This window comes from Nomascus leucogenys, chromosome 22a (genome assembly GCF_006542625.1).
Source record: "Nomascus leucogenys isolate Asia chromosome 22a, Asia_NLE_v1, whole genome shotgun sequence".
Taxonomy (NCBI): Eukaryota; Metazoa; Chordata; class Mammalia; order Primates; family Hylobatidae; genus Nomascus; species Nomascus leucogenys.
In genome coordinates this window covers 11,495,766-11,516,942 of record NC_044402.1, presented here as the reverse complement: position 1 = coordinate 11,516,942, position 21,177 = coordinate 11,495,766, and the positions used below count along the sequence as shown (strand labels likewise).

General features: G+C 44.1%; 1 protein-coding gene across 2 annotated transcripts; it reads right to left on the bottom strand.

Moving 5' to 3' along the window:
- Positions 1–3,299: 3,299 nt before the first annotated feature.
- On the bottom strand, positions 3,300–13,225 carry SERPINA10 (serpin family A member 10). Of its 2 annotated transcripts, none has more exons than XM_004091844.3 (5): positions 13,149–13,225; positions 9,844–10,611; positions 8,255–8,528; positions 6,079–6,229; positions 3,300–4,147 (listed from the first exon to the last, which is right to left on the bottom strand). In XM_004091844.3, exons 2-5 carry the CDS (start codon positions 10,559–10,561, stop codon positions 3,956–3,958), a joined length of 1,335 nt encoding a protein of 444 aa, XP_004091892.1. In that variant the 5' UTR covers positions 10,562–10,611; positions 13,149–13,225; the 3' UTR covers positions 3,300–3,955. The 2 variants fall into 2 exon arrangements, with proteins under 2 accessions (XP_004091892.1, XP_003260970.1); XM_003260922.4 differs by lacking the exon at positions 13,149–13,225 and adding an exon at positions 12,569–12,982.
- Positions 13,226–21,177: the final 7,952 nt, after the last annotated feature.

The following is a 21,177-nucleotide window of genomic DNA, read 5'->3' as shown; positions in this document are numbered from 1 at the left end:
AGGTAAATGGAATTGTTACTGCTCATTTTGTCAATAGTTAAAATTCAATAGGTATGAGAAATTTGACAGCACTGGTTAATCAGTATACTCGCTGTGGATTTCATTTAACTGTTTTCATTATGTCTCCTGCTAGCACCAATAATGTGGAACTGAATATATTAAGATCTGGAGAATGTGGTATAGAACGAGACATCAAAATTGCATCAGTTTTTTTGGTGCTTTGATTCATAACATTCTATTAATTTAATAAAATGGAGAATTTCAATTTGTCATAATAAATTTAGCAGAATTATAAGCTTTTACTTTCCCATGATGCAAATGGGAAAAGGGGAAACTGATTTGATGGAGAGAAACAACTACTGCTTATAAAGTTCAGAAATGTAGAGCAGTCAATTGCAGTCTTAGTCCTAGTTAGTACTAAGTTATCAAAACTGTTCATCAAAATTACTTTTGGAAGTTTTTTAACAGAACATGACATTTCCTAAAATCTTTGAAATATTTATTAAAATTATACTCTCAAGGACAGATATATAGAAACAGGATAAACAGCAAATTAGTGACGGTTATGAATAACTACATGTATCTCCATTTATATCAAAAACAAGATGGATACTTTTGTGAAAGTTCTCAGTTTAAGAACTTATCAAATTAATCCTTTAAGCTAGTTGTATGGCAAAGAAAAATCTCCCTCGATCTGTAGCTGTAGTGAAAAGGGACATCTTCATCATCATTTTGTTAATTACTAAAACTTGCATTTTTAAGAACAAGTCCAAGAATTTCACTAGTTAGCCTTACAAGCTAACTGTAGAGCTCACTTTTACTGCAGAAATGGAGATAGGTCTATAAAGGATTTTACTTAATAGAGGTTAAATAAGGAGCACATAAAATTTTTCTTTATAACCTCATACACATTTAAAAAATCATTTCTATAATTTGACTTCCTGAGCTTGAATATCTTAGTCTGGAGATGGGTCAGTTTTGCCGTACAATTAGTGGATATATGAGAAATCTTTGAATTGAAATGAAACAGGCTCTTCAGCTGGAGTAGAAGTTTTACAATGAGGATAAAATGAATTAGATTAAGTCAGTAACCTGTTCTCAGTTGTTACAGCATGTATATGTGAGAATGTGTGGTTGAGTGTGTCTGTGTAGGAACAATTTTTAAGACTCGACACTTGGCCGGACGTGGTGGCTCATTCCTGTAATCCCAGCACTTTGGGAGGCCGAGGCAGGCAGATCACGAGGTCAGGAAATCAAGACCATCCTGACTAACACAGTGAAACCCCATCTCTACTTAAAATACAAAAAATTAGCTGGGCGTGGTGGTGGGCACCTGTAGTCCCAGCTAGTCGGGAGGCTGAGGCAGGAGAATGGCATGAACCCAGGAGGTGGAGGTTGCAGTGAGCTGAGATCGCGCCACTGCACTCCAGCCTGGGTGACAGAGCAAGACTCCGTCTCAAAACAAAAACAAAAACTCGACACTTATATATAGTGAAGACTTGTACAATGTTAAGATTTCCCCCGCTCAGTGGGAAACCCTGAATTTGTGTGTGTGTATTTGTGTAAGGTAAGTTACATTTTTTATTGGTCTGCGTTTTTCTGTCATGCCTGTGTACTTGGGAAATCTGAAACTGAGTGTCTTAGGAACTTCTTAAAGCAAATGTGGGGGAACATTAAACAGTATATTTAAAATATAGAATAGGTCCATTTTCTACCTTAAAGAGTAGTATATTAAATACAATTATTATGCTGTTGTTGCTTTGCAGTGTATGTGGTGGGAAGAAGGCAGGAGTTTTTTATCTGCATGCTATATGAATCCTTCGATAATAATGTACCTTTTTATTACTGGGTTTGGCCATATTGATTTCAGTGAGTATTGTGCTCTCACAGACTTATTTTTCCAGATTTCATCTCTTAAAAGTGGGAAATTTGACTGGATTCTACTTTATTCCTCTTTCTACTATTTTTCCACAAACAAAGCTGACTAATTGAACACAAACAAGGTGACTTAAGAATGTCAGTTAGAGTTAGTCCTCTGTCTTTGGCTCTCTAGGGCCTAGAATTGCCTGTCCCTTCATAAGTGTCAATTAGTACTCTTGGAATGAATACAGGAATGAATTTTATTATATTAATATGCAGTCTAAATACTGACTTTTCATCATTCCATAAGTCAGTATTTAGACTGCATATTAATATTATTACCTATTCACATTACCCTGAATTATATTAAACAACTCATCAATAAATGAATTTTACGTTTTTTTAAACATTAGATAGCAGACAGACAGAAATGCAATTAGGCATTTAGTTCACATAGTTGACACTGTAAATTAGCTTTATTCAGAATTCTCTGAATATAGTCTTTTCTGTTTCTGTGACAGAAAATGACTGCCTAAGGAACATCAGGGATATTTACGATTTTCCTTTTCACCCTGGGACAAAGTTCGTGCTTATATTCTGTTTAACCCCCATGGGTAGCTGTAGTGCATGCTGTTTACCTGGTCCGCATCAGATGTTTTATATGGAAGGAAGAGTAAAAAGGGCTTGGGGACTAGAGTCAGGAAAGGTAGGCCTCTGACTCTGCCACTGCCACACTGGAAGACCTTGGACAAGTGTTTTGTTCCCACTGTATGGGAATATAAGGTATGACTTATCCACTAGATGCAGAAGACACAGTGGCCAAGGCCAACAGTACTGTAAGGGCCCATGAAGGTGTTTTGCTTATTGCCATATGCTAGACATATAACTTTGAAGCTAGATATGCAACTTTGAAAGACGAACATTTTCGTCTTTCTACCAATGCAGCCATATCTTCATGAAGGAAGGAGGAGTCTATGAGGTTAAACGTGCCTAGGGCCCATGAAAGTAAGAATGTGGACCTGTTTCTGGGTTCCTCTTTCCTTCCTTTGTAAAATGAAGGTATTGAACTAGATGATCTGTGGTTCAGCCAATGCCTCTGCCAAGCGATTTGATGCACAATGGAAGCAGATGCTGTGATCAGGACTGGTTAGAGCTATTTTCTTCTGATGTCAGTCAGCAAGAAATAACTCCATAATAGATTAAAATAAAACATTTATTTTGCACCAGAGAGAAGGAAAGAGAGAGAAGCACACGACTCAAGGAGAATGTGTACATGTCTTCCTCCCAAAGGCTTCCTCTTGACATAGCGTTCTCATCTATAACTTTTTAAAAATCCAAATATGTGAGCAACAGAGAAAAGATATTCTACCCAGCTAGTCTTTAGCCAAATAACTAAGGTTCTTAGAAACAAGCTTAAAATACCAGATTGCACAAACATCTTAAAAAATGTGTATCAATTTAATGCTTTTGTAGTAGTCCTCCCTTATCCATGGTTTTGCTTTCTGCAGTCTCAGTTAACCATGGTCAACCATGGTCCAAAAACATTAAATGAAAAATTCCAGAAATAAACAATCTAAAAGTTTTAAGCAGTGTGCCATTCTGAGTAGTGGGATGGAAATCTTGCTTCGTCCTGCTCTGTCCCACCCAGGATGTGAATTCTCCCCTTGCCCAATGTCTCCACACTGTCTATGCTCCTCGCCCATGAGTCACTTAGTAGCCTTCTCTGTAATTAGTTTGACTGTTGTGGTATTGCAGTGCTTGCGTTCAAGTAACTCACTTTACTTAATGTTGTTATTAGTGTTGTTAATCTCTTACTGTGCCTAATTTATAAATTAAACTTTATCATAGGTATGTATGTGTAGGAAAAAATATATACAAGGTTCAGCACTGTCCACCGTTTCAGGCATCTGCTGGGGGTCTTTGAATGTATCCCCCGCAGATAAGTGGGGACCATTGTATTTATTTGAGAACACCCTAAACTAGTTAAGAACAAAAGGAACACTCTCCCCTGCCATCCATTGCTGGTATCCTGTGTGTGTTTCATACCTCAGATTCAGCATCTACTGCAGCACGAAGTGCTTATGCATGTCCTGAATTATAGGAGAGTTGGATTCACCACCCTGCCCAGAAACAGAAGCATTCCAGAGGTTTCTTCATAGATCATGAAATGAAATGGCCGGTCAACTTTGATGACAGGAGGCATGGAATAAGCAATAATTTCTGACAAGATTCCTGCCACTGCTTCAGTGCCCCTTTCATCAACTTCAATCACTGTTCTTTGTAAAACCTGGAAAAGGAAATAATGTGAAAAACCATTTGTGTGGCAGTGCAAAGGAGGAATTAAATGAGCCCCTTGAAATTCTTCGCAGTGGTCCTACCCATGGGGTCATGCTCCTGGGATTTAGTGGAGCAGGCCCATCTACGTTAAGAGGAGTGGTCTGGGGTTGCACCAGGGACTGCCACAGGAGTCTCAAACAGTACCAGGAGACCTCAGGAACCCAATGTGAAGTATTGTGGAATATGTGAAACACATTCCAGGCGTGGACTCGGGATGCACTCATGCATCATATCTTTATTGAGCATGTACTTTATGCTACTAATTCTTGAGCTGATCTGGTGCTCCTAAAAGGTTTTCAAGCTGCCTGGAACCCTTGAGTCCTCTAACTTTCCTTTTGGCAGGCAAGGTGAAGGCAGGGAATGGCTAGTCTTCTGTAGCAGCTTCCCAGCACCTGATACTACCCTGAGGCATTTTCTGGGCCAAGCCCAGGGGTCCCTGGAGCCTTCCTGAATTCTGGCTGCCTATATTGTGGCTGCTTGCTATGTTTGGCAGGCCCTTTTTTACAGAAACAAGATGTGATATGAGTGATGTACCTATATAATTACTGTGTTATAAGAGATAATGAAAACGTAACATGTAATTACACTGATATTCACTCCAGGAAATTCCCTGATTTCCTACAGGAAAATTAACTTCCCAGAGTAAACAGAGGGAGAATATTTAATCATTTACAGTTTAAATTTCAGGATGACCCTTCATAAAGCAGCAGCACATTTCAGTTTTTCATGTGTTCATAGCAGAAACACTTTCAGGTGCTGGTCTGCAGGATTGTTTTATTTAATTGTCTTATCTCTCTTGAGGTTGTAAGACCTGATTCCATGCCACAGTTACCCTACTGTGTCCAACTTAAGTGGATGCCATTTTTAGTCTCTCTTGGAATTGAAAATTGCAATTGTATGAGAAAATATTAAACCACACAGCTAAGGAAGAATGCAGAGAGTTGTAGCTGCCATTTGGAAATGTGTAGGAGCGTTTTTATAGTGATGACTGGAGTTTCCTACTGGCATTAGTGAACATGGGCCAGCAATGCTAACCAGTTCCCTGCAACATGCACAACTGCTCTGGACAAGAAGCAGTTCCCCTCAAAACCAAGAACCCTTCCACTGAGAAACACTGAGTAACTAAAGGGATTCTATGTGGATGGTGACTAAACTTGTTCTTAGTAGTTTTAGAGATAGAACTAGGACCAAAAAGCATGAAGTAGAAGTTACAGGACTCTCTCTCTCTCTCTCCATATATATATATGTATGTCTTTCTCTCCATATACATATATATGTGTGTATATATATATACACACACACACATATATACACATATACATTTATACACATACACATATATATACACATATATATATATACACATATAACAATTTTAGCTATTTGTGTATTGGGCAGCTTTTCAAAGAAATGGTGAGTTTGCTGTCACTGGAAGCATGAAGAGGAAGAGACAGAAGCTGGAGGGCTGTTTCGTAGGGCTATGGAGGGGATTTCCACAAGGAGGGAGAAGTTGGGCTAGATGATGTCTAGGGGTTTCTTTCATTGTAAAGGTGGTGTAATTTCATGAACTATTCAAGTTGTATTCAACATAAATGGTGATGCATCTGTAAACCAGTTCTATTTCAGGGTCAAATTTCTCCCTGAGCACTTTAAGCAGAGGGAGAGAGGTCTGTTTAAAATAAATTAGTTGAAAAGTTATTTTAATAAAATTGCTTGAAATTCTTAAAACATCCAACCTGGGTGCTATTTCAAGTATTTGGGACTTAAATCTAATTTTCCACTACCATTAGGTATTTTATCAAAGTTAAATGGTTTATAAAAACATTTGTTTTGGTGACATTTCATGCTGACGTTGGGTTCTGATGAAAGATCCTGACTTACCCTGGATACTTGGAGATTTCTTCCAGTAGCTGAGAGTTCACTAAGGTCAGCAAAGGGTGAGAAGATTCTTCTGATTCCCATCTGCCTAAGCAGCTCATGCATCTCATACTTCTGATCTAGCTTGAACTTTGGAAAGAAAACTTCCATGTTTCTGTGGTACAAGAACAGATGATGGTGAAATGTAGACAAAGCCTTAGTCTATGGACACCAAAAAGGTCACAATTTTTGTTCTTTAAGATTATTTCCATTAATGAGTCTTTCAGTTGACTATGCAGTTCATGCCATTCTTTTACAATGGTCTACTGAGAGAAAATATTTCTAGCTTATCAAATAGTACTTCAGCTTCAGTGAACGAGTTTTATTCCTCAGCCAGTGACTCACGTTCTCTTTAGCAAAGTACTTATGTGTTCATTTCCTTATATTTTAAAAACAACCTGAGTTAACAGCTGCTTTCAGCAGTCCTGCAGCCTCCTGGATGATGGCTGTTTTCAGCTCCTGGATTCTGCAGACCCAAGGAGTCTGGGGATGGATGGGGAAGGGAGCAAAGAAAACTTTCAAACCCTACCCGTCTTTAGCCAGAGAAACTCTGATACCATCTATTTTGTATAGTGGAGTCCACCTTTGAAAATATGTTGCTTGGAAAGATGAGTTCTGTGGCTCAAAATAAAATTTTTTTATTTATTTAAAAATAATTGAGGACATGACATGTCTTGAAGATTGATTTAAAAAGGTATTCATTCAGCAAACATTTCTTGAGGGCTTATGATGTTTGGGGTTCTTTGTTAGGTGCTAAAGATATGAAGAAAAATGAAAGAAGAATAATGAAGATAAAACTAACCCTGGAGACCTTTAGCTGCACTTGTCTCTGCCAAAATCTGAGTCACAGGCTTCAGAAGCCATTGCCATGGAATTCGTATTGCAGCCATTTTCCTTGTACTTCAATAGGTGGATTAATTTATTGGGCAGACATTTGAGTGCCCACTCTGTGCTTTCTGTTCCTCTCCTCTATATTTACAGACCCCAACCCTGTCATGTGTCTAGATTCTAGTTCTATGTTGATGACTGAATTTATATCTCCAGCCTGGACCTCACCGTAGACTCCAGATCCACCTGTCGTCTTGACATCTCAACTTGGATGTCTAATAGATATTTCTGATCCAAGTGTTTAAGACTGAACTTCTGCACTTACCCCAGACCTGTTCCTCTCACTTTCAGTAAATGGCAAATCCATCCTTCCAGTCGCTAAGGCCAAAAACTTTGTGATCGCCTTTGACACCTCTCTCACCCACATCCAGTCCATTAGCAGATCCTGAACTTCCTAGTAGATCCAGAATCCAGCAACTTCTCATCACTTCCACTACCACCACCGCAGTCCAGGTAGCAGCATCTCTACCTGGATTGCTAGTAATCTTCTCACCACTCTCCCTTGCTTCCATCCTTACCCCCTAGTGTCTTTTCTCAACACAGGAGCTTATGTGATCCTTTAAAAACAAGTCAAATCAGGTTGCTCTTCTACTCATAACCATCCAGTGGCTTCCTGCCTCTCTCAGGAAAGCCCAAGTCTTTTCTGGGGACTGGGCCCCTGTTTCCTCTCTGATCTTATCTCCGACTGCTGAAGCCACACTTGCCTCCTTGCTGTTCTTCAAACGCACCAGGTACACTCCCATCCCAGAACTTGTACACTTCTGCCTGTAACATAAGACTTCTCTCCCCGAATATATCCACATGGTTTATCCTTCATCTTCAGATGTTTGCTTACTGTTACCTTCTTGGAGAGGCCTTCTCTAACCTCCATCTGCGTCCTGATGATGCTCCCTGTCCCCTTCCCTGCATTATTACCTATTTTTAATTTACTCTTTGTCTTCCTTCAATAGAATGTAAGCTCCATGAGGGCAGACTAATTTTGCCTGTTTTGTTTGTTGATGGATCCCTGGCATCATACATTTATCACAGTCGCAGAACGTAAAATACTGATGGACTCAATGAATGAATCAGCCAGGCACTCTGTGACAGATACTGGGGATAGAGTGGAAAAAAAGACAATGCTGCCCTGCCCTCAGGAAGCTTATAGCTCACTGGAGGAGACATTAAATCACGGTGCATTCAATGAAATTGTGCTGAGTGTTTGCCAGTACAGAAAGGTAGAGATTGTATAGGGTGTGGGCAAGAGTTGTACCTGGTTTTCATGTTTCTGAGCCATGTCTCTACCAAGTCTGTAGTCAGGTAGTCTTCAAGGGCAAGGTGGTCACCCATTTTCTCCATGAGGACCACCAGCATGGTGGCATTTCCTTGGTAGGGCAGTTTGAGGACATGACAACGAAAATTCTTGTCAAAGGTGGAGGCAAACTTGCCTGCAGCATACATCATAGGCACCTTAATGGTCTTGTACTTGTCCAGGTGGAAAGTGTCGACTTCGGTGAAGACAGGGTCAAATGGGGTTAGCCATTTCCCTGAACAAGTAAGAGAAGAACTCATTACAGAAATCCCCTCTTTGAAAAGCATTGTTCTTGCTCAAATAATAGAGAGGGAGCCTTCTATCTCACTTCTCTCACTTCTCATCTTCTCGTTCCAACTAGGAAAGGCGTTCCCTAATTGGGTTGGCTTTTCCACAGCTCAGGCAGGCAAAATAAATTTCCCCAAAATTTTCCCCGGCCTCTAGCCCAGCTAGCAAAATGCAGCTCCACTCGCAGGCCCTATTGGGAATCACACACGAAAGCAGAGAAATGTTTCCTAACAATCCCTGGCTCCCCTCATTGCCCTGGACCTGAACAGAATTCACAGTCGTTCCCTCATAGTTGGCTCCAGCTTAGAGAAAAGCCTTTGCCTGGCACCTCTGACTGCCACTTTGTCTCATTCACACCAGGCACAAGCACATGCAGAGTCCAAGGTGGCAGGAGTGACACTTCTTACCCACCCACTGTTCAGTGTGGTTCTGAGAGAAGGCCCCACGATGCAGAGGCCACCAGCAGGCAGGTACATTACTCTCTACACAAATGTCTGCCCTGGTGGTGTGGCCTGGCTGGTTGTAAAGTGGCTTCCCCTGCCGGGGCTTTGTAAGTCTGGTGCCAGCTCTGCAAAAGTGGCATCCAACCCACGTCCAGTGCCCCATTAGGGAGGCAGGCCTGGACAGAACGTAGGATCAGGGGGTCAGGAGGCCCTTGTTTGGGTTTTGCCTCTGCCACTTATTGTGTGACCTTGATCAAGCTAACCTCTCTGAGCTGGTTTCATCTTTAGAAAGGAGACAACTCCTGCTCTACCTGCTGATTGGCAGTTAGGAAGAACAAGTAAACAATAGATACTCGGTGTCTGCTATGTGCCAAGCCCATCTAGGCACTTTACATTCATTGTCTCATTTAGCCTCTAACACTATAGTAGGTGGAGTGTCCCTATTTTCTATAATAAGAATCTAAGGGCAGAGAGTTGGTCAAAAAAGTAAAAATAAAGGAGCAATGATGCAATCCTAAATCCCCCAGACAATCCCCAGCCCCCCTTTTTTGGAATGACCCTATGTTTCTAAGTGTCAGAGGGGAGCTGTGTAGAGTGCTCTGAAAATTATAAGGACTACAAGCACATAGGATACCAGGGCAGGGCCTCAAATGACAGCATCTGACACTGTTCAATATGTGTATCAATCTGTTTTGGAAACGTGAAAACACATTCATAGAAAATGATTTAGCGTTAACCATATGCTGGCCTAACGGAAGGAAAGGGAGAGACAGTCGTAGGGCCTTGCAGCCTTGGGAGAGCAGAACATTATCAAAGTACCTTTGAACAAGATGTAATCCACAAGAATTAATTTGGTTTCGGGATTAATCTCATCAAACAGTTTGGGAATTTCCCCCTGAGTCTCTTTGTTAATGTAATGATTCATGAGCCTTTTGGCCTGTGAGGCATTGCGAAAATTCATAGGCACACACTCTGTATCAAAATACCTCTTGGATAAATTGAGGAAGGTCTCTTTGACATCAAAATCCTTATGGATGAAGGCAAAACTCCCCTGTGTGAGGCTCAGTTCCAGGTTGCGGGAGAGGGTCTTTCTGAGTCCCTTAAAGAGGGAAGGCAGGAGCCCGGGCTTGGTGGGGTTCAGGGCCTGCAAGTGGAGCCCTCTCTTGGTCTGAGTTTCGGTCGGCCCTTTGGCCCCCAGCATCAAGCCTGTCATGGCCAAGGACACACCAAATGGAGAGAAGACCATGTTGCCATCGTGCCTCATGGAGATCTTTCGCAGCAGGCTGAATCCAAAGTTTGAAGTCTCCTTGGCAAGCTGCTGCCTGCTGGCTATCAGCCAGGCTTTCTCTTCCTCACCGGCCTTCGCCTCGCTGGCCTCCTGCTCATCTTCCTCTTCCTCCCTGGGAGCCTGCACTACCCTGCTGGTCTGGTTCTGAGGGGCCGGGGCCTCTGGCGACTGAGGACTGGGGGCCAAGCCGGGTACCAGCCACACCTGTGCCAGGAGGACGGAGAGCAGGAGGCTTGGCACCACCTTCATGTGGTCGGCTGTGGAGGCCAAGGAGTGCCTCCCTTCAGCTGCAAGACTTCCTGTGGAGAGGATAGAATAGAGATGGTTTTAATGCACCTAAAATGTCTTTGTGGATAGTAAAAGCTTCTTCAGGGACCCTGCCTCCTTCCTGTGGCTCAAGTAGGTTAGCCCTGCCCCAGGGAGACCTGGAGCAAGTGTCGGTGACATTTGCTCACCCAAAGAGGGGACATTATGTCACAGAGCAAAACCTCCTCCAGTTCGCATTCCCTGCCAGGCTGGTAGGCAGCTTTCAGTCCTGACCCCTTTTTCATTCATCCTGTCTCCTCCCTGAGGGCCAGGGCAAGAGAGCCCGCTCTGGGAGCAGGAGGCAGCACAGAAGGTGGGGGTCCGAGCAGGTGGAATCGGGTCCTGACACATCTTTCTCTGATCTGCTTCATTCATTGCCCTGACCATCAGGCTGCCCATCCAGATGGGTGGCTGGCCTTGCCCTGTGCCCTATTTGGCTGGGGATTGGAGTGCCTGCATGCCCATTAGGCAAGGAAGGGGGAAAGTTTTGGAGCTTCCCTGGATTTTTGATCAAAATTCTCTTCGCACTGCACCTCTGCTACGCAGTTCCTTGGAGGTCTTCCTTCCTTCCTATAGCTGCGGCTCCCGGGTAGCTGGAGGCCCCACAATTCATACAACCCACTGCTGGGCTCCCTCCACTGTGGCCTCATAGGGCGCTCACAGCCACCTGGGCTGCGTGCCAGTTCTCACTGCCCTAGGCTGCACAGCGTGGGAGCTACACTTCTTCACCGTTAGCTGTCCCCTTCTCTGTCGCCTTTTAGGCTCCCTCCACATCCTTGGACACAGAGCCTGGCTCCCGAACACTTGCATGTTTTCCATCCAAATACATGCCTTGGGACTGGGCTGGGCCATCGGTCTGTGTCCAAACTCAGTTCTGGTGTTCAGCCGCACTGCAGGCCTGATCCCAGGAACACCTGCCCTCCCTGGGCAGGACCCCTGGGACACCTGCCCTCCCTCATCCTCTCTCTGGGCCCACTGCCCTGGGAGGGTCTGGGTGGGGTAGGCCACCCAGCCCAGTGAGTGCAGGGTGGATGCTGCCGGCCTCACTATAGTTCCCATCAGCAGAGACCCTTATTCTTGACCAAAGTCACCAGCAGCAAAATGTGTTGACAGGCGGTGCTCCCAGGCCTCTTCTCCCTGATGCAGGGGCTGAGTCCTTATCTATGCCTGGGACAAAACCGCCTCCAGCGCCAGGGCCCAGCATGTTGCTCCTTGCTTAGGCTGAATGGCACCCCGGAATTCAGGGCCTCACTTTGCAGTCTGAACGGCACTACCCTCTACCCTATAGAAGCAGTGAAATACTTCCACTGTGTTTCCCAAAGGACACTGTTGAGGAAACTCTGTTTGACTCTAAATGGCAAGCCTGCATTCAATAGGTCACTCAAGTATTGTAAATGTTGGGTAAATAGCTCTTTCAGTGTAAACGCAGCCCAGTTTCACGCTTTTATTATTATGGACTGAATGTGTCCCCCTAGAATTCATAAATTGAAGCCTGAACCACCATTGTGATGGCAGTAGAGTTGGGGCCCTTGGAAGGTGATTAGGCTTAGATGAGGTCATGAGGGCAAGGCCCCTGTGATAGCACTAGTGCTGTTATAAGAAGAAGAGAGCAGACTCCCCCTCCGCACCTCCTCTCCATGGGAGGACACGGTGAGAAGGTGGCCATCTGCAAGCCAAGAAGACAGCCCTACCAGAATCTGGCCACCCTGACTCGGACTTTCAGCCTCCAAAACTGTGAAAAATCAATGGCTGGTGGAACCACCCAGTCTGTGGTGTTTTGTTAGAGGAGCCTGAGCTAAAACAATTACGTGGCATCGTTTAGTGCTATTTTCTACATTAAGACCATACAGAATACTCCTGAATTCAAGGTTCCTTCTCCCTGTCACAATGGTCAGGAAATTAGCCCAGCACGCCAACCAGATGTCACCACTTCCAAATGCTGAGTCTTACCTTCCTGTTCTTGGAGGTTGTCCTGCAGTCTGCAGTGGTAGCCCAGTAATTCCTGGGCGCTCCTGGACACATATCGCCTAAGGTCTTTGTAAGGTCTTTGCTCATCTACCCAACCCTTTGGAGTCTAGGCCAGGAGTTCAGGGGGCGCTCCTGGACTAGGGACACCGTCCAGCATGGTGAGGACGCACCTTCCTAGACAGAACCCGGGCAGTAAGGAATCACCAGCTCACCTGCCACTTCTCAGCCCTGGGAGAGCACACACCCCCCCCTCCCCTCAGCCCTGGGAAGGGGAGCCCCGCTTACTCTGGCAGTGAGTTGTGGTGGGTGAAATATCAAGCCTTTCAAGCCTCTTTTCCTTGGCTTCTTCCTGCAGAGGAGCCCCTTGTGTCTATAATTCACCTCTCACCCCACTCCGGCTCCCAATCTGTATGTACAGTCCCCGTGGAGTGTAGGATGGAGGTCTTTGCACTGCTCAGCCACGCAGCTGTCACATTGGAGCCCGCCAAGGGATGATACCATCCTTCCCGGTCCCTCCCTGATTAGACTCATTGAAGGTCTCCTGTAACCCACTGCCTCTTACCAGCGTGTGGCCTTGGGTCCTGGAAAGGTCCTTCATTCAGAGCAGAAACCAAAGCTTCAGCTTTGCAGCCCAGAACCTTCAGCAAATATTTGCTATTCCAAAGTATGATCCCCTGTGGGACAGTTACTGATTAACATCCTGCTTGTGATGGTGGAGTTTCTGGAAAACCAAAGACGACCAAGTGGGAGGCTTCCCATACTCCCCAGCTCCTCCTGTAACCTGGAATATGACCCAAATCCCATCACGAGAGCGTCTGCCTTGCAACTCAAGGCTTCGCCCCAGTATGATTCAGCTTCGTCTGGGTGGGGTGTGGGGGATTTCTCTTGAGCTGTTCTAGGTGCTGAACACCTCAAGAAAGAAGGCACTGGGGGATCCCATGGATGCTTCCTGAGTCCCCAGCCTGGTACTGGACACTATGGGGATGTGGGTTGGGGGGCACAGCAGAAATGTTCAGGACCTGTTCTCTCAGCCCCCAAGGAACTGGTCAGTCCAGTGGGGGAGGCAGACAGGTAAATCACTACTTAGAGTGCATAGCTCCTTTCAAGGTAAATTTCCTGCTTCGCAATGTTGCTGGACTTGAGACTGAATCCTTGGGTACTCAGAGTTGAGGCTGGTGGAGACTGTTTACGGCAAAACTTTTCAGACTTCTCAGACTCTCTTTTTTAATATATATATAAGTAAATATTTTGTTATGTGCCCCTTACTACTACCATTGAAGTGAAATGTATAGCTAATATATCCTACCCACAAAATTAAAATAATAATAATAATAATAATGCTGTAATGATAATATGGAAGCATAATAAAAGAGAATAATGTGTCCCTGAATATGGCAGTGCTGTGGCCTAAGGGCCTGGGCAGGTGCAGTGAGGCTGTCCAATGTGGAGCCCACGGGAGGTCACCTGTGTGCTGCTCACTGCTGGCCAGTGAACATGACAACCAATGTTACTACCAGGGATAGAGTTTTCAAAATGGTAACTAATGCTTGGTAAAGTTTCAAACAAAATAAAATATAGATCTTTCCCTGATTTACACGGTCATTGTCTTCACAGAAAATGCAGTGTGTAGTAAAACCTTGGATAAATATTGTATTTTTATATGAAATAAAGCAGCCCCAGGACTGAGAGTCTAGGCTCAGATAATCCCATGTGAACTTGAGGTGGACATGTGAGTCCTGGGGAACCTGGCGGCCTCTTCATCGTGGGAGACTGCCCTGCTTGTTCTGGTATGTCTGGCATTGCTAACCCTCAATCCTTAAATGCTAGTAGTACTCCCCGCAGTTTGTGAAGGGCAGAAGTGTCCCAACAAGTTTCCAAAGTGTTCGTTTTGGGCAGTACCTGCTCTGTTGATAGGCAGTTCTTTAAGAGGTGAAAGTGAGGGTGTAGAGGGGCCAGGTTGGACTCACACCAGGCATAGGAGTCAGCCTTTGCCTGCCCATCCAGGTCAAGCTCTGCAGCTGCGGGCTTGTGGATTCCCAAAAAGCAAGGGCTGTTTCCTCCAGGCCTGAGAAGGTGTCTGCTTTGCTAAATGTCTGAGCGGAGCCAGCGAGTGTGTACGTCTTAGGGCACAGAGTTTCTTTCTTTCTTTCTTTTTTTTTTTTTGAGACAGAGTCTCTGTCTGTCACCCAGGCTGGAGTGCAATGGTGTGATCTCAGCTCACTGTAACCTCCGCCTCCCAGGTTCAAACGATTCTCCTGCCTCAGCCTCCCGAGTAGCTGGGATTACAGGCGCCTGCCACCATGCCCAGCTAATTTTTGTATTTTTAGTAGAGACGGGGTTTCACCATATTGGCCAGGCTGGTCTCAAACTCCTGACCTCGTGATCCTCCCGCCTTGGCCTCCCAAAGTGCTGGAATTACAGGTGTGAGCCAATGCGCCTGGCCAGGGCACAGGATTTCAGAAATGGATACTTATAAAGGAAGGCAGCAGAATATATTGGAAAGATTGTGAAGGCTTCTGCCAGGCCATCGCGTCCTGCCCTGGTGTGAATCTGAGGTCCTCTGCTCCCAATTCCTAGCTGCTGGGATGTAAGTTAACCTCACCAAGCTGGCGTTTCTTCCTCTGTTAAATGGCCAGAACTCAGACTCTTTCTTATGAATATCTCAGCAGCCCCAAGGAACCAGGAAGGGGGTGGATGATCTTGCTCCTGAGGCTGTGAGCCCTGGACCCCAGGGTGTGGCTCAGAAGTCCCCCTCCTTCAGCGAGGACATTATTCCTGTACAGCTCCCAGCAAGGGAGCTGCCCACTCATTGACCTTTAGCCCTCCAGTTAGACGGGCAAGTGAGAAAACTCAATGCATAGCACTGTAGCCTGAGCTCTTTTACCAGCAGCATGACCCTGAACAAGCTACCTAACCTCTCTTAGCCTCAGTTTCCCAATCTGTAAAATGGGGCTCCCCAGGCTGAGCTATTAGGACTTCTGGGAGGATGAACTGAGGTGGTGCTTGTGGAGTTTAGTACCTCACCCAGCAGGAAGGAAGTGCTACAGGAATGGCATTTGTTGCATAATTTTAGAGCCAGATTGAGCCTCAGAAGTAAGTAACCCTGTCCCCAGGCTTTGATTTTATAAAGGAAGATATTCAGGCCCCACCATGAAGGCCTTTCCTGCTAGAGTTAAAGTAGAATAGACCAGGCTGTCTGACTTGCAGTTGTTATGAACTTTAGCTTCTCACACTCCTTGGCCAAAAACGATTGGGAAAGCTCTGACGGGAAGGCCTCTGGTGATCCAGATAAACTCAGAGGTGATGCAGAACCCTTCCTGGAGCTCCCCTCAGGCAGGAGGCATAACTTCTGAAAGCCACTCTTCAGGGCGACATCTAGGGGCTTCTAAAGCAAACTTGTCCAGAGACCTACAGGGTTAAACATCTGAAAAACAAGTGTTAGGGCAGTCTTATGAGACCAAAAGCAGACTCCAGGAAACAGTGAGAGAACTGCAAGAGTTTACTTTGTGTGGACCAGATGAAGGGGGTGCTTGGATAGGTGGGTAGTAAAGGAAACCAGACTATGTTACCCCCTGATATGGTCTGTCTGTGTCCCCACCTAAATCTCATCTTGAATTGTAGCTCCCATAATTCCTGTGTGTTGCGGGAGGGACCCAGTGGGAGATCATTGAATCATGGAGGTGATTTCCCCCATACTGTTCTCGTGGTAGTGAGTAAGTCTCACGAGATCTGATGGTTTTATAAGGGGATTTATAAGGGGTTTTATAAGGGGAAACTTCTTTCACTTGGCTGTCATTCTCCCTCTTGCCTGCTGCCATGTAAGACCTGCCTTTTGCCTTCTGCCATGATTGTGAGGCCTCTCCAACCATGTGGAACGGTGAGTCCATTAAACCTCTTTTTCTTTATAAATTACCCAGTCTTGGGTATGTCTTTATTAGTAGTGTGAAAATGGACTAATATACCCCTAAATATGCCTTTCTGATATAAAAATTATTTTTGAACTGAAGGTAATTAAGAAGCAGCAAATGGAGAAATAGTTTTCTCTATCTTTCCCCCTTTCTTCCTAAAGACAAATAAAAATTCCCCTTTACTGGAAATGACTCTAGACTCTTATCAACCCAGAAATGGCATCAGAGGAACATGCAAACAAGCCTTATTCCTTTAGTTTCCTCCCATATGTTTACCTTCCATGATTTCCTGCCCTTGGAAGCATAAAACCACTTCCCTTGTCCTGTCCATGATTTTCCTACTAATTTATTGCGCTTTATTAAAGGTAAGTGGAGTTCTAAGGCACGATTTTGAGTTACTTTTCATGCAGGTTTCTCCTGTGTGAAGTGCATGGCCCATGTTATAAACTGATTTTTCTCTTGTCTGTCTTTTGTTACAGGAGTCCATCCCAACAAAGAACTAAGATGGGAAGAGGTCAAGTTTAGCCTCCCCCTACAGTAGTACAGAGGTAGGAAAAAAAGGGCTTTCCAAGTCCTTGCAACATACACACACACATGAGCATGCACACACAGGTGCAAATTTCTTGCTGATTTCCAGACATCCCTCCTGCCTTGAACTTTAAAGACATCTTTCCATTGTGTTATGGCTTATGTGATTTCTTCTTTTTAAACTTCTGATTTAGAAATAACTTTAAACTTAAAAAAAATTGCAAAAATCATGGTCTCCACATCTACCCTTCACCCAGCTTCCACAAATATGAACGTATCATATGACTATAGTACGTAACCACATTGTATTAGTCCATTTTCATGCCGCTGATAAAGACATACCTGAGACTGGGAAGAAAAAGAGGTTTAAATGCACTTACAGCTCCCCATGGCTGGGGAGGCCTCAGAATCATGGTGGGAGGCAAAAGGCACTGCTTACACAGTGGTGGCAAGAGAAAATGAGGAAGATGCAAAAGCAGAAACCCCCAGTAAAGATCTTGTGAGACTTATTCACTATCACAAGAACAGTATGGGGGAACCACCCCCATGATTCAAATTATCTCCCACTGGGTCCCTCCCACAACGTGTGGGAATTATGGGAGCACAATTCAAGATGAGATTTGGGTGGGGACACAGAGCCAAACCATATCATTCCACCTCTGACCCTGCCAAATCTCATGTTCTCACATTTCAAAACCAATCATGCCTTCTCAACAGTCCCCCAAAGTCTTAACTCATCTCAGCATTAACCCAAAAGTCCACAATCCAAAGTCTCACCTGAGATAAAGCAAGTCCCTTCTGCCTATGAGCCTGTAAAATCAAAAGCAAGCTAGTTACTGCCTAGATACAATGGGGATACAGGTATTGGGTAAATAATAGCTGTTCCAAATGGGGAGAAATTGGCCTAAACAAAGTGGTTACAGGGCCCATGCAAGTCTGAAATCCAGCAGGTCAGTCAAATTTTACAGCTCCAAAATGATCTCCTTTGACTCCAGGTCTCACATCCAGGTCACATGGATGCAAAAGGTAGCTTCCCTTGGTCTTGGGCAGCTCTGCCCCTGTGGCTTTGCAGGGTACAGCCTCCCTCCTGGCTGCTTTCACGGGCTGGCGTTGAGTGTCTGTGGCTTTTCTGGATAAATGGTGCAAGCTGTCGGTGGATCTACCATTCCAGGGTCTGGAGGACGGTGGCCCTCTTCTCACAGCTCCACTAGGCAGTGCCCCCATAGAGATTCTGTGTGGGGGCTCCAACCCACATTTTCCTTCTGCATTGCCCTAGCAGAGGTTCTCCATGAGCACCCCACTCCTATAGCAAACTTCTGCCTGGGCATCCAAGCATTTCCATACATGTTCTGAAATTGAGGCAGAGGTTCCCAAACCCTAATTCTTGACTTCTGCGCACTCACAGGCTCTACCACGTGGAAGCTGCCAAGGCTTGGGGCTTGCACCCTCTGAAGCCATGGCCTGACTCGACGTTGGCTTCTTTCAGCCATGGCTGGGATGGCTAGGACACAGGGCACCGCATCCCTAGGCTGCACACAGTACGGGGACCTTGAGCCCAGCCTACAAAACCATTTTCTCCTAGACCTCTGGGCCTGATGGGAGGGGCTGCCATGAAGACCTCTGACATGCCCTGGAGACACTTTCCCCATTGTCTTGGGGATTAACATTCTGCTCCTCATTACTTATGCAAATTTCTGCAGCCAGCTTAAATTTCTCCTCAGAAAATGGGTTTTTCTTTTCTATCACATTGTCAGGCTGCAAATTTTCCAAACTTTTATGCTCTGCTTCCCTTAGAAAACTGAATGCCTTTAACAGCACCCAAGTCACATCCTGAGTGCTTTGCTGCTGAGAAATTTCTTCTGCCAGATACCCTAAATCATCTCTCTCAAGTTCAAAGTTCCAGAAATCTTTAGGGCAGGGGAAAAGTGCCACCAATCTCTTTGCTAACAAGACAACAAAGGTAACAAGAGTCACCTTTGCTCCATTTCCCAACAAGTTCTTCATCTCCATCTGAGACCACCTCATCCTGGATCTTATTGTCCATATTGCTATCAGGCTTTTGGTCAAAGCCATTCAACAAGTCTCTAGGAAGTTCTAAACTTTCCCACATTTTCCTGTTTTCTTCTGAGCCCTCCAAACTGTTCCAACCTTTGCCTGTTACCCAGTTCCAAAGTCACTTCCACATTTTTGGGTATCTTTTAAGCAGTGCCCCACTCTACTGGTACCAATTTACTGCATTAGTCTGTTTTCATGCTGCTGATAAAGACAAACCTGAGACTGGGAAGAAAAAGTGGTTTAATTGGACTTACAGTTCCACATGACTGGGGAGGCCTCAGAATCATGGCAGGAGGCGAAAGACACTTCTTACATAGTGGTGGCAAGAGAAAATGAGGAAAATGCGAAAGTGGAAACCCCTGATAAATCCATCAGATCTCGTGAGACTTAATCACTATCATGGGAACAGTATGGAGGAAACTGCCCCGTCATTCAAATTATCTCTCACCAGGTTCCTCCCACAACATGTGGGAATTATGGGAGTACAATTTAAGATGAGATTTGGGTGGGGACACAGAGCCAAACCATATCACATAGTATAATGGTCAAAACCAGGAAATTACAGTGATTCTGTATATTGTCATTATTCAAGCTTTTTTCAGTTGTCCTACCAATATCCTTTGTTCTTGTACAGGGTCCAATCCAGGAACTCATGTTGCATTGGGTCATCACATTTCTTCATTCTCCTTGAGTATGGCACAGCTTCTCAGGTTTTGTCTTTCTTGACCTATGACCTTTTGAAGAATACTGGCTAGATATTTTGTAGAATGTCTTTCAATTTGCAATTTTCTGATATATTATCATGTCAACTTTAGGTTGTATATGTTGGGCACAAATATGGCAGGGGTAATATGCCTTTCTTTGTGTATCATTTCAGCTGGCTGGCATAATTTCTGATGAGAAATCAATCCTTATTTTTATCTTTGTGCCCTGTGTGTAATTTATCCTTTTTACTAGCTGCTTTTAAGATTTTCTCTTTATCCTTTGTTTTAAGGAATTTGATTATTGAAATTGATTTTTAATTATTGATTATTAAAAGAGTGCCTTGGCTGGTGTTCTTTCTCCTGCTTTGGGCTTGTTGAATTTCTTGGAACTGTGAATTTATAGTTTTCATCATGTTTAGAAAATAATTTAACCATTATTTCTTAAAATATTTTCCTGTCCCCTAAACTGCCCCCTTCCTGGGGCTCCAATTTCATGTAGTAATGTAATGGTGAAGGCTTAGGTCATGTGTAGTTTTATGTGCACTATTGCTGATTTTATAGCTTGTTGGGGTGATGTGTAAGAAATATTCATGCAGCTACCATTATCCTATGGTCAACTAGAATTTTATGACTTATAGAATAAATTAGCTATTTAAGGATATGAGTGGCAAGATTTTTGGTACTTTGTTATTTGCCTTTTAAATTTGATTATACTTTTAAAAATGTTTGTGTGGTTGAATGTATCTATCTTTTCTTTAGTCATTTCTGGATTTATAGCATTCTTAGATAAGTCTTTCTCATTATGAGATTATTTTTAAAACATTCATTATATACTTCTTATTTTAGGATTTCAATTTTTATATATAAATATTTGATCTATCAGGAATTGATCCTGGTGTAAGGATGACAGTGATTCTAATTTACACTGTTTTTCAGATGACTACCTGATTGTCCCCAAACATTTTAAATAAATGTTTTAACACAGTTTGTTTGCCCCATTTATTTGAGATGCCTTTTTTTTTTTTCTTTTTAGAGAAGTCTCATTCTGGTGCCCAGGCTGGAGTGCAGTGGCATGATCTCAGCTGATTTCAAGCTCTGCTCCTGGGTTCAAGCAATTCTCATGCCTCAGCCTGCTGAATAGCTGGGGCTACAGGCACATGCCATCATGCCTGCCTGGCTAATTTTTTGTATTTTTAGTAGAGACGGGGTTTCACCATGTTGGACAGGTTGATCTCAAACTCCTGACCTCAACTGATCCACCCGCCTTGGCCTCCCAAAGTGCTGGGATTACAGGTGTGAGCCACTGTGCCTGGCCTGAAATGCCACTTTTGGTTTGAAAATGAAAATTTTAAAACTGTATTGGTTAGCTTATAAAAATGAACGATGTAAAAAGCAT